At 40.2% G+C, this 13,247-nt stretch overlaps 1 protein-coding gene across 2 annotated transcripts; it reads left to right on the top strand.

Annotated features, from left to right (window-relative positions):
- Positions 1–8,756: 8,756 nt before the first annotated feature.
- Positions 8,757–13,247, top strand: LOC112275478 (uncharacterized). Of its 2 annotated transcripts, XM_024505830.3 has the most exons (4): positions 8,757–9,037; positions 9,380–11,903; positions 12,056–12,154; positions 12,330–13,247. In XM_024505830.3, exons 2-4 carry the CDS (start codon positions 9,507–9,509, stop codon positions 12,348–12,350), a joined length of 2,517 nt encoding a protein of 838 aa, XP_024361598.1. In that variant the 5' UTR covers positions 8,757–9,037; positions 9,380–9,506; the 3' UTR covers positions 12,351–13,247. The 2 variants fall into 2 exon arrangements, with proteins under 2 accessions (XP_024361598.1, XP_090102809.1); XM_090246683.1 differs by having other exon boundaries at positions 8,868–11,903.

The raw sequence follows: 13,247 nt of genomic DNA, 5'->3' as shown, positions 1-13,247 counted from the left end.
ATTTCTTTTTGAAAAAAGTCTCACTTACTCTTTAGTTTTCATCGAGTTCTTGTCCTTGACAGATTGACAAGAGTACACTTACAATATCAGAGCTTTGTCTTTTCTTGATTAAGAGTGGATTACCCCTTTTTCTTGATAAGACATAAGCTCATTAGAAGTTGCGGATTACCCTCTTTTAAACTGATATTGTTCTTAGTATTTTCTTTGTTATCAATTCCTCTCTTCTATTTGTTTTGAGCGTTATTAGACATCTTCTCTTTTCTAAGTGCTACTATGGCAGAGCTTGTTGAAATGAAGAGTGCAATGGCACAGATGCAAGAACAATTGAGGGAGTTAATGCTTGCGATGCATCAACTCAATTTACCACCACAAGGAGCAACAAGAATGGTAGGAAGTGAAGATATAGAGATGATTGGGGCTGCTTCAACATCTGCACCAAACCATGTCCCTTCTCCCAGAATGGAACACCCTTCGAGTGTTAGAGAACCGAGAGTTGCCTTGCCCGAGAAGTTTGATGGTACCAGATCCAAGTTTCGAGGATTCATCAATCAGGTCCAATTAGTGATTGAACTTCAACCCCAGAGCTATCCAACTCCAGGGTCACAAGTTAGATTCATTGGTACACTTCTTTCAGGTTCAGCATTGTCATGGTTTTCATCTTTTCTTGAACGACAAGATCCAATATTGGATAATCTAGAGGCTTTTTTGGCGGAGTTTCGATCCATGTTTGGAGAACATGATGCAATTCGTGTTGCAACCAACAAGATCCGTATTTTGCAACAAGGCAATCGATCAGTAACATTATATGCTTCGCAATTTCGACAACTTGCAACTGATATCAAGTGGGATGATGCCGCACTTGTGAGTCAATTTCTCTACGGATTACAATATGAGGTAAAGAAATTGATGCTTAATTTACCTGATCCTCAAACATTGAGTCAAGCAATTGACTTTGCTGTGAAGTGCGACAATCAACTTTTTGAATTTCGATCCGAGAGTCGCACAAGTGGGCCTCAACGTTACTACAATTCAATGGCAACACCGACGTCTCCTCAACACATACCTTCAGAAGTAGAGGATATGCAAATTGATGCGGTACGTTTCAAACCTCTTACTGAGCAAGAAAAGTCTCGTCGTCGACAAGAAGGATTGTGCTTATATTGTGGAGAACCTAAGCACACTGCTCAACATTGTCCAAAGAAGCGACGTAACTACAAAATGAGGAGTACGGCTGTCAAAGAAGACAGTATGTCGGAAAACGAGTACGTCCAGCTACAATAGGGACCGTGCGGCTGGAATCTTGTACAACTTCTAATAAAGGTCCTATCCTCTCCTCAGAACCATCTCCTTGTTTTATAATAGATGTGCGTTTAGGACCTAATAATTACAAAGCCTCTGCCTTGGTAGATTCAGGAGCCTCATCTTGTTTTTTAGATGAAGAATTTGCTAGATGTCATAGAATATCATTAATACAAAAAACTAAACCTGTACACGTAGAAGTCATAGATGGTCGTCCGTTGTCTTCTGGAGATGTAATTCACGAAACACTTCCTGTAGATGTAGTAATAAATGGTCATAGTAGTTGCGTAATTTTTAATATAATTAGATCTCCCTCTAATCCAGTAATTTTAGGCTTATCATGGTTAGAAAAGTATAATCCTCGAATAGATTGGATTTCTCGTAAACTTGATTTTCCTCAGAGCATTAGTAACAGTTCTATTAATCAAGTAAAAAACCATCAGTCTAGTATAGTAAAACTCGCACTTATAGGTGCAAAAGCATTTATACACGCAGCAAAATAAAGATCAACTTTTGCTATTTATGCTACACCTATTTCTGAAAGCGTAAAGACTTCAAGTGGCATTCCAAGTCAATATCAGCATTATCAAGACGTTTTTGAGAAAAAGAATGCAGATATTCTTCCTGAGCATCGCCCATACGATTGTTCAATCGATCTCAAGGAAGGAACTCTGCCACCATTTGGACCAATTTACAGTTTATCGCAAGATGAGTTGGCTGAACTCAAGACATATATTGACGAGAATTTAGCGAAGAATTTCATACGCCATTCAAAATCTCCAGCAGGAGCTCCAATTTTATTCGTAAAGAAAAAAAATGGATCTTTACGAATGTGTGATGACTATCGAGGACTCAACAAGATCACAATCAAGAATAGGTATCCATTACCTTTGATATCAGGACTCCTTGACCAGTTAAATCAAGTTAAGATCTATACAAAAATAGATCTAAGAGGAGCATATAATCTAGTACGGATCAAAGAAGGAGATGAATGGAAGACTGCGTTTCGAACCAGGTACGGGCATTTTGAATATAATGTCATGCCTTTTGGACTCACGAATGTACCAGCTGCTTTTCAACATATCATGAATGATGTATTTCGTGAATTCTTAGACAATTTTGTCGTCTGCTACCTATACGATATCCTGATTTATTCTAAGAATGTTGAAGAACATGAAATACATGTTCGTCAAGTATTACAAAAACTCAGAGATGCAGGATTGTACGCCAAGATGGAAAAGTGTGTATTTCACACTACTCAAGTTGACTTTTTAGGATACATCATTTCAAATGATGGTCTTATGATGGATTCTAAGAAAGTCCAAACAATCATGGATTGGAAGATTCCAAAGACTGTAAGAGATGTCCAATGTTTCTTAGGATTTGCCAATTACTATCGGATCTTCATCAAAGACTTCTCACGAGTTGCAGCTCCACTTACACGCTTGACTAGTAAAGATAAATTCCAATGGAATCAAGAAGCGGAAGCAGCATTTGAAGCCTTGAAGACATCGTTTGTCTCTGCACCAGTCTTATATCGTGTTGATTTTTTCAAGGCATTTTTTATGGAAACAGATGCATCGGATTTTGCCTTGGGTGCAGTTTTATCACAAATGGGAACATATGACAAACTTCATCCGATAGCTTTTCATTCAAGAAAATTCTCAGCAGTCGAGATCAATTATGAGATCCACGATAAAGAACTTCTTGCAATCGTGGATTCCTTTCAAGAATGGCGTCATTATCTAGAAGGTGCTTCTAGTCCAGTCACTGTGTATACAGATCACAAGAACCTCGAATATTTCATGTCAGCACGCGTGTTGAATCGTCGTCAAGCTCGTTGGAGTATGTCTTTGTCAAGATTCGAGTTCATTATCACTTATCGGCCAGGAAAACAACAAGGTTTGTCCGATGCCCTGTCTAGACGTTCTTATTTTGCACCAAAAGAAGGAGATGCAGCTTTTGAGCAACAAAGAACGGTCCTCTTGAAACCGGAGCAATTTCATCTCCGAGCAATGAAATCAACATTGACTGTTGATTCAACTTTTCTCAAGCAAATCCAGTTGAGTATGTCCTCAGACCCTCTTGTTTATGATATCGAGAATAATTCTTCCAAGTCTCATGATCCTTCTAAGTTTGAGTTCAAGAATAATCTATTATATTTTGAAGGACGCCTATATGTTCCAGAAGGAGAAGCACGTTTACGTGTTCTTCAAGCACGTCATGACTTTCCAGCAGCAGGGCACTTTGGATATAATAAGACTTTGGAACTCATATCAAGAGATTTTTGGTGGCCACAAATGTGGAAGTCAGTCTAAGACTTTGTACAATCATGTGATATTTGTTCAAGATCAAAAATTCCTCGACATCGACCTTACGGACTTCTTCAGCCATTACCTATACCAAAACAACCATGGTCTTCTGTTTCTATGGATTTCATCACAGATCTTCCAAACTCAAGATCTTATGATTCTATATTTGTGATAGTAGATCGTTTCACCAAGATGGCACATTTTATGCCATGTACAAAATCTATCACAGGTGAAGAAACAGCTAAGCTTTTCATTGATAATATCTATCGCTATCATGGATTACCTAAAGATATCATATCGGATAGGGGAACTCAATTTGTGTCGAGATTCTGGAGGACTCTTTTCAAGATTTTAAAAGTAGACATAAAGCTATCTTCAGCTTTCCATCCTCAAACTGATGGACAAACAGAGCGCGTAAACCAAGTCTTGGAACAGTATTTAAGGTGTACCATCAACTACCAACAAGATGATTGGACAAACCTTCTGCCATTGGCAGAGTTTGCTTATAATAATACGGTACATTCCTCCACGCAACAAACACCTTTCTTTGCCAATTATGGCTATCATCCACGACTTGATACTTTTGATTTTTCAAAAGTTGATAATCCTGCAGCAGAAGATATGGCAAATCGGTTGTCAGAGTTACATGCAATAATGAAGGCGCAGTTGAAGAAAGCTCAAGAACGACAAAAGATAAATGCAGATGTATATCGTAAAGAGCAACCACAACTCAACGTGGGTGATAAGGTATGGCTACTTCGTCGCAATATCAAGACCACTCGACCTTGTGACAAATTGGACTATCGTAGGCTTGGCCCCTTTTCTGTTTCTGAACAGATCAACCTTGTTGCATATCGGTTACATCTACCGGAGTCAATGAAGATCCATCATGTATTCTACGTATATCTTCTTGAACCATATAAGACAGTGGATATACAAGGAAGAAGACAAATGCCACCGCCTCCTATAGAAGTAGATAATAATAAAGAATTTGAGGTGGAAGAGATATTAGACTCAAGGCGGCGCCGAAATAAGCTGGAATATCTTGTTCATTGGTGCGGATATGATATTAGTGAGCGTACATGGGAGCCATCCAGGAATCTAGCAAATGCATCAGCTAAAGTCAAAGTTTTTCATCAACGACATCCATCAAAACCAAGATGAAAACCTCTCTTATAAAAGAGACAAGATTGAGGCAAGATAACATTCAATTTCCTATCCTTGTTTGTAACTTCTTTACATTTTGTGACGCTAATTAGATGGAGAGCCAACAACCAGCGGATTCAACTCAAGAACCTTTGTTTGCTGACTTACCGGATGAGACATTGCGATTGTCACAACCTTCAAGACGACGCAACCGAGATGAAGACCCTCAAGAACAACATGTTCTTCCTCGAATAGATGGTGAGATACAACGCGTTTGGTATCACGACCTTGGAAGAGATTCTCGATGTTTGGTGATATTATTGGAGATAGGAACGACTCCTGATTGTGTTTCAAATGTATTATTTGAAGGAAGTTATGAAGGCCTCAACAGTGATCAAATAACAGGGTGGTCTTCTCGCCCTGGAATGGGACACTATCGATGGCTAAGAGGACCCATCAACTATCTTCGAAGAGAACAAAGATCAGAGTATGTAGCAAATACAATTCGCCGCATATTAGATTTTCTCAATATATAATCACCGCTCCTCGTGGAACTCGTCCCTAGAAGGGGGGGTAATGTCACGGACATACATATAATTACCTATATGAATAGATAAAAGTATGTAAAAGTAGATAAAAGTAGGTTAATTATGTAATATCTTCTAGAGAAACTTCTTAGAAGCTTCATAGACGCTGCTTTGACTTTATAGGAGTCTATAGTTGACTTTTAGGTTAGAAACTTGGTCAACAAGTTAGCCATGTGCCACACATGTTGGAAGCTTAAAGAACAAGCTAACTACGTGGTCCATCCATAGAAAACTTGCCTTGCAAGCAAAGGCATGTGGCCTAGAAAGTCAACATATATTGGAGGTCTTATAGAACATCGCCACGTGGCTTCTAATTAGATAGTATATATAGAGGCAAGAGTGAAGCCCTCTTCACTCTTGTCAACTCCTTTCTTGCTTCCAGTCTAGTTTCAAGGGTCTCTAGTTTTCTTGTATTTTGGCAATAGCCATTTCAGTTTCTTTCTTAATATACATATTTCTATTTTGTCCTATTTCTTTTTGAGAAAAGTCTCACTTACTCTTTAGCTTTCATCGAGTTCTTGTCCTTGACAGATCGTGATCCTTGTAGTAAAGATAAGAGCTTGGTCTCTGCTACTTTTTCTTAATGTCTATCTCCAAATATAATTGTGAACATTTCTAAAAATGAATTCAAATTGCAAAAGAGTCATGAACCTTTTTTTATTAAAGGTACAAATCAAGAGAGAGTCTTTTCAAATGAAAGTATGCCTATGAATCCAACTTGAATAAATCTATCAGGATATTAGAATGAATGTAACCTTAAATAGAAATTGACTTGTATAAAAAATCCTTGAAATTTTTATCTTGTTTCATTGAACTTATTCGTAACATTCTATTTAGCTATATATTAATCTTTTTCGATAGTACAAATATTACTTCTTCTTGTAAATTTTTGTGTCATTGATTAATCTAATCATTTTGCACCTTGTTGAACTTATTGATATCAAAAAACTTACTAGTATTCAATAAGGATATCTAACCTCTACCTTCTTTGTGATTACACCATATTATCCACTTAAGAATTTTTTGTTTTGGATTCTTAAGATCCATTTTTTCTTGAATAATCTTCTTTTTGTTATCATAGTTGTATCTATCTCTCTTTGCTAAACAATTGGAACTATCAACAAAATCAATTGTTAGAATCTCTCCTAGCAACTTTGCTATTCCTTATGCATTTAAAATCAACAATAGCCTCAAGTCTTCTTGGCTAAGAGAAGTAGATTCTTCTTATGAATTTGACTTTCTTTACTTGTTTGTATTTTACTAGCAACATTATTTGAGACTACATGATTGCTGGCTTAGCTTATTATTGATATTAGATTACTGAACACTCTTCTATTAGATGCAAGGTTGATAAATAATGACTACACCAAATTAAAAAATTATCATAATCTACTTGAATTTTTGTAGTGATACTAATAATAAGGTTAAAAGCACTAATTGTAATATTGTACAAGTTGTTGTTTGTAAAAACAATGCAAAACTTCCTATTTTCCCCTATTTGAATGCATTAGTCTCTTCCCAAGACTAACTTAAGATTTTGCATAAGGTCTTTGGCATTGCCCAAAAAGAATTTGGGAATTGATTAAGTATAATTGACATCAATATTTTCATGTCAATAAGGCAGCTTGAGTTAAACCCTGCCATCTATAGTTGAAAAATGCACGTGCCTCACTATGAAATGTGCGGAGTTTGCATAAAGATCTTTTGAAAAGTACCTTTGTCCTCGCTCATTAATTGAAAAAGTAATCCTAATAAAAATCCTAATTACACCGCAGTTCCACTACAATGTTACCCTCTGTCACGCAATGCAAGTACGACAAAGCGATCGAAGTGAACAGTTACATAATCCTAGGATAAGATGCGAGCAGTGCTCCTACTATCGAATGGTCCTCGGGTTACAGCACCGGATACTCCGAAGCATCATGCCATCCCCACCGTTCTAAGACCATTTTCAAACCAGATTCAGAAACAATTTATCCACTCCATCTTTGGAGCAATTAACTCTTCTGCTGAAGGTCCTCTAGATTATCAAAAAAGCAATTTTTATTTCTTTTGCAGTACATTCTGTCAACAGTCGTGCCCTTCATTAAGAACAAGATTTCATGTACTTTACATAAATGTTCGTTATTCATTTGTTTAACGAGAAGATAAATTACTTACATCTACCCCAACAAGAGACTGTTAGAAGCAAGTGTTGAAACTTTATTTTATTTTTATTTTATTTTTATGGAGATCAAACAAGATTCGGAAGAAATATACAATGTGTTGTGAGTGATGTTGGAATTGCTGATAGAGATGGTAATATTATCCTATTTGCATTGCATTATTGCATGCATTAATCTGATCAGATTCAAAATTTAAAGCCAATTATAGATTATTTTTTTATTATTATTATTAGTGTGACTTAAATCACGTCCAGGCCGACTCGAGGTCATGCAACTGAAGATAATTCTAGTAAACTTCCAGATGTGCCCCAATCCAAAAAAATTAATAATGAAATTGGAAATTGAATCTTGCACAAACGACCTCGTAAAGACCTGTTGGTTCTGTAGTAATGGAATCTTGTAGGACAATAAGTGGGGAATTTCTTTTTTTACAAATAAAAATATATTAATTTTAATCATTTACCAATCAACTCACACACACGCTGAAAAAAGAAGATAGAAGCCGAAGGACCAAAAATATTTATATAGATTCTTATGTGATCATGGGATGGCGCTAAGTATTTTATTTACATACCTATATTCCCATATATATAAATGCATGTTTTTGAGAATGAAATTAGATGTGGCCTTGCGTCCAGTCATTTGGTTTTTCAAGTTATTTCAAATGGGATACAACTTTGTTCAAATAATCAACGCTTACTCTAAAGGCCAACTTCAAAAACTATAATCGTAAGAAATGAGGATTTTAACCTTCAGTACACCTTTGATTCTGACCTCGTCAATCCCGCTTCTTCACACTTCATATTTTAGTTAGCAACTACTGACATCTCCAGCTAAGGGTCTCCAGTTCGATACAGGTGCCACTCCAGAAGACCTTACAAATAGTAACGAGATTAGTTGTCTGTTCGAACACATGCGCTTTCATATAATTTTCATTTCAACAATATTGTTCGTTGCGTTCGGAAGTTGATACAAATAGAAGTTCTATAGCAGGAGTTCTGCTTGACAGACTAGTAGCCTTTTTGTGGCAAGGACGACTGTTACCTTTGGCGCTGGGAGGTTCACCACTGGCACGTCCTTCCGTTGCCATGACTTGGCGACGCTAGCGTTTGAATAAGCAACGAACATGTTTTTTTTTCTTGTCATGTTTCGTTACCATCGCTTTTCTCCACCTGGACCTTCTGGGGCCACTCCATAAAAACCGATCTATATCACATAGTTTTCCTCCTAGGCGCCTGCTGCGAGTCGACCCAGGACCCCGTGGTTGATCAGATCGGACGACTGGGGTTTTCATCTGCAGTTCGGTTGCCGATTATTTCCTGGGATTCAGCGTACAGGAGTCTTGCAGAGTGCAGAGTATGGCGCTTTACAGTTTTCGAGAGGCCGAAAATTGGCTGGGAGGGCGGTAGAGATCTGTGCTTTGTAGTTATTACATGTCAGTGGCGGTGCACCTGATAACATCAATTGGGTTCAAGAGAACTGGTGTGGCACACTGCCGCTCGTCGACAGTTGCAGAGTTAACTTGAAGGTATTCTGAATTCGACGTTTTCATTCAATGAGGTGGCCATTTTCTTTTTGACAGATTGACAGATTGTCAGTGCCGGAGGTTGGCAGTGAGTACGCTGGGGTGTTCAGTACGGTCGTATCCCAGATTCATTCATGCGGTATTCGCTATCAATGCAAAGAATGTCTTAGGAGCGGTAATGTTACTCACATCATTATGATTAAGGCAGGGTAACACACGGTGCACTGTTATGTGCCTTGTCCCGAGAGAGGGAGTGCACTCAGGATATGCTGAGAGGCAGTATTAGAAGAAACTCAGGATTCAGTTGTCGTTCAGGTTCTCAATCTTTTGCAACTTGAGGTGCAGGGGATCTTCTTTTGAGTACAAGACTGTATACTGTTTTCCAAGTGGTTCTTCTCTGATTTCGAAACCAAGGTTGAGTTACCGAGACATGTAGTTAGATCCCACGCGTGTTCACAACTAAGGGTTGGAGATGGCGTCCTTCACTGCCGAGGATGACTTGTTACAAATACCGGCCACCTCTCCATGTCGTCGCGACTATCAGTTGCGGAGCAGGTGTGATACAAGTAGGCCTCAATCTCCATGGAGACCCAGGTCAACTACAAGCATTGAAGGAGTGAGTGTTCTTAATTTGAGTGAATCAAATTCTCCAGCATTTGACGGATCCAATTCTGAAAGCGAGTCTCTTCCTGCCGCTCTGCAAGGGTTGGAGAGACCTTATTGCAGTGATCCTATCATTGGCAGTCCTAGTACGATATCATCATACGTCGGTGGTCCTCGTGAGTGCAAAGGAATTGAACTTCTATCCAGAAAACCTGCGGTAGCATGCAGTTTTAGAGAAGAAGAGGAAGAGGCATCTGAAGAAGAGGAAGAAGATGAGGAGTTAGATGAAGTAAGGAACGTGCCATACACATCATATCTTAGTGGGAGAGACGATTCTAACATGCCACCCTCGATGAGTTTGGGCTCAATATTAGCAATGCAGACGTCGAAAATAAAGACTCGAAACAATGTCAATGGGAACTTGGGTGTTAACAACGAGAAATCTCAAAGTGCAAGACGATTCAAGAACGGAGCTTTCTATGATTCTGACGAGTGCGTGGATGCTCTCAATCGGACGATAGAGATGCGGAAGGAGGGTTGTGGTTTAAATGTAGCTACGCATGCCGGTGCCAGCAAAAACCGGTCGTCAGGGTTCACTGTTAGAGGAGCTTCGACTGATGGCAAGAACAAAAGTTCAGACTGCGAGTTGCCTAGGGTAACAAACCCTTTTAAGTGGGAGGATGCCCCATTTGCAACCAGAAAGAATTTGAAGAAACCTCACTTGCGCACATCCTCGTCGAGTTCGACACGGTCACGAGTGAATGTGCCCAAGGTTGAATCCATGCAGAATAACAGCCCTGATAGGTTCTGCGGCTGGTCTGAGAATAAGACTGGAAAGGTAGAGAGCGATCGAAGCGTCAAAGTGGCGGAGATTTCCAACATCAATCTTGTGCCTCAAGCAGCTGCGAAACGTGTGGAATCACTACCAGTCGCGTCAGCGAAGGCTGCTCGGGAGGAAGTAGCGTGCTCCGCCGTGCCGTTCAAGTGGGAGGAAGCGCCTGGGAAACCGAGACTAGAGCAGAAGGATAATACTGAGGCGATTCCTGCGTTACAATTGCCCCCAAGACTCGCCAAACGTAACAATTTGAGAAAGAATTCACCAACAAGCAGGAGCCTCAGCATGTCTGTGGCACCAGCTGACCGAACTCGATCTTCAAGTCACAATTTCAGTGCGTCAGCACCAGACATGTCTTCTGTCGATAAAATCTCCCATAACTTGAAGAAGGATTCACAATCGCCATCACAACCGTCGTCGGGAACAGATAAGTCTCGCAGCACACTTGCTGCCGCATTCTGTTCTGATCCGTTGGAGAAGACTGCAAAGCCGAATGAATTCTTTTCGGACTCACAGCCGGAACCCGTTTCGCAATTTGGGTCGCCGCAATATCAAAATGCTGACTTCACAAGTGACAAGTCGAATGCGTGGAACTCCGTTCGTTCTCCTACGAGCACCCTCTGCGGCCCTGGAAGTGACAGCCTTTCAACCCCCTCGTCCTGCTCGAGCAAAACTAGTCTCAAGTCTCCTACCACGGTGAGCCTCTCCTCAATCATGCTTTCGGGCGAGACGCCCGAACCCTGGTCTAACAGGGATCACGCCAGCCCTACATCAAGGCATTCTTCCATTCGGCAGTTAGAATATCAAGAGTCTTCCTGTTCGGGTTCTGTTGGAGGCCGCGAAGAAGTCGAAATTAGCCACGGTGGAACATTGCTCAATCTGAGTAGGATTGTGAGCCGGAGGTCATCGAGCTCTAAACCTCTAGTCAGCCCAAATAGTGGGAGAGATGTATCAATTTCCCGCTCTGTAGATAGCAATGGGTATTCTTCTTACGGAGAGGACCATCTTGACAGTCAAGACAGCGGTTTCTCTTTGCCACCACCTTTCAAACCTGAGGAACAGAGTGAGCCCCCTACACGGCTTCCGTATAAGATGCCTTCTACCCCTGCTCAGGATGTAGCAGTAAAGACCGAGTGCGCCTCAGCAGCGAGAGCTGCTCCAGATTTATCCAATTGCCTCGGATTTCCCATATTTCGTTCTAAGGGTGCTAGATCTGGATTACTGTCGACGCAATGTCTCTGGGTGGAAAATCCCTCCTGGGATCTTCCGAATGAACCATCAAGTTCCACGGAAGATGGATTCAGATCGCCAGCATATAAGGCCACTCTGGAGCTTTTATCGCCCCCACCCAATCTGTTGTTGAAGAAGAGCAGATCTCGAAGTCTAAAGCTCTGGAGTTTGAACTCGCGACCACGCCACCAGCACTTCTTTGTAAGCTAATAATATCTATAATCTTGAATTTGGCTGGAACCATCCTTCCGTTTTATGCAGTTCTAATGTCGTACATACATTTGAGTTTTGTTTATCGTATTTAAGATTCATTAAGTAAAGCACGTCTGATGTTTTTGTGTATGTGTTAACAGGAGGCAATCTGTAGCTCACTGAAGCAGTCACTTAATATGTATACAATGGGCAGCGCAACGAAGGGACAATCCATTGTTCACCGCGACGAATTCGCAAAGGTAACATTAATAATTCATATTATTTTCACATTGCCATGTAGCCGACCTTGAAAACTGCCAAGATCAAACGATAGCAATTCGAATACACGCATGTGTACACAAGATCGAACAAGTACCGAGTGCTTTGGAATTCATATTCTATATCATCTAACTTCGTTTTCTACGTCTTCTGCAGAGACACCAATCGATCAAGTAGGGAGATCTTTTTCGATGAATCGGTTGTGAACATATGACCGATGTTAACTTCTCTCGTCGACTGAACATAGTGCACTTCGCTCAGCTTGACCCGACTTCCCCAAGTCTTTTTTTCCAGCGCAGCGAATATGAACGACTGCTTTTGCCCGCGAAGGTGACTTCATCGACAGCTACAAAAATCCGCACACACGCTTGAGATTTCTCCAGCGACGCTCTGAAGTCCCTAAGCCGACAACCAAATCGCGGGCATTGCCTCGGCAATCCACCCCAAGTTGTCATCGCTTCAACCCACTGGTACTCTTCGACGGGAATCTAGATCGATATTGTAAGATTTTTATCAAATGTAACCTTTGACACCGCCTCGAACTTAGCTGCGAACATCAAGTATTGTAACATACACCAGACAGTAGCTACATATAACAATATGATGTAGTGCCGTCTTTTAACTTGGAGACCTGGACGATGTTTCTCTAAGTATGTACGATAACTTACAACTCAGCCTCCGAGAGAATCAGCAGACGGACACTCATCCATGTCGGTAGCAACCTGGTGATTCACCTTGTGTACAATCTACTTCTCTAACTCGAAATGAGATGAAATGATCTTCTATCTGCGAAGCTGTTACTTCTCTTCTGTAATAGAATTGCTGTGAGGAATCTAATAGCAAGAGCTTAAGTAAATTCGATCTCGACAAACTTCTCTGATATCTTAGCAAGATTGTGCCTGTCCGATCAACGCAGGTTTGCAGTTTTGAATACTGTCTGCTGGATAGGTTTAGAACCCCAAAAGTCGTATGCTATCAGGTTTTGGTATGTTGATGAATAATTAGCTTAGCATTCATTATGCCGGGTGATTTAAAAATAAAAATAAAAAATAAAAAAATGCTTGTTAGATAGTA

The sequence above is a fragment of the Physcomitrium patens genome, chromosome 23, assembly GCF_059467195.1.
Source record: "Physcomitrium patens ecotype Gransden chromosome 23, ASM5946719v1, whole genome shotgun sequence".
Lineage (NCBI taxonomy): Eukaryota > Viridiplantae > Streptophyta > Bryopsida > Funariales > Funariaceae > Physcomitrium > Physcomitrium patens.
Note: the sequence above shows the minus strand (reverse complement) of the source record. Positions and strands in the feature narration are given on the sequence as shown.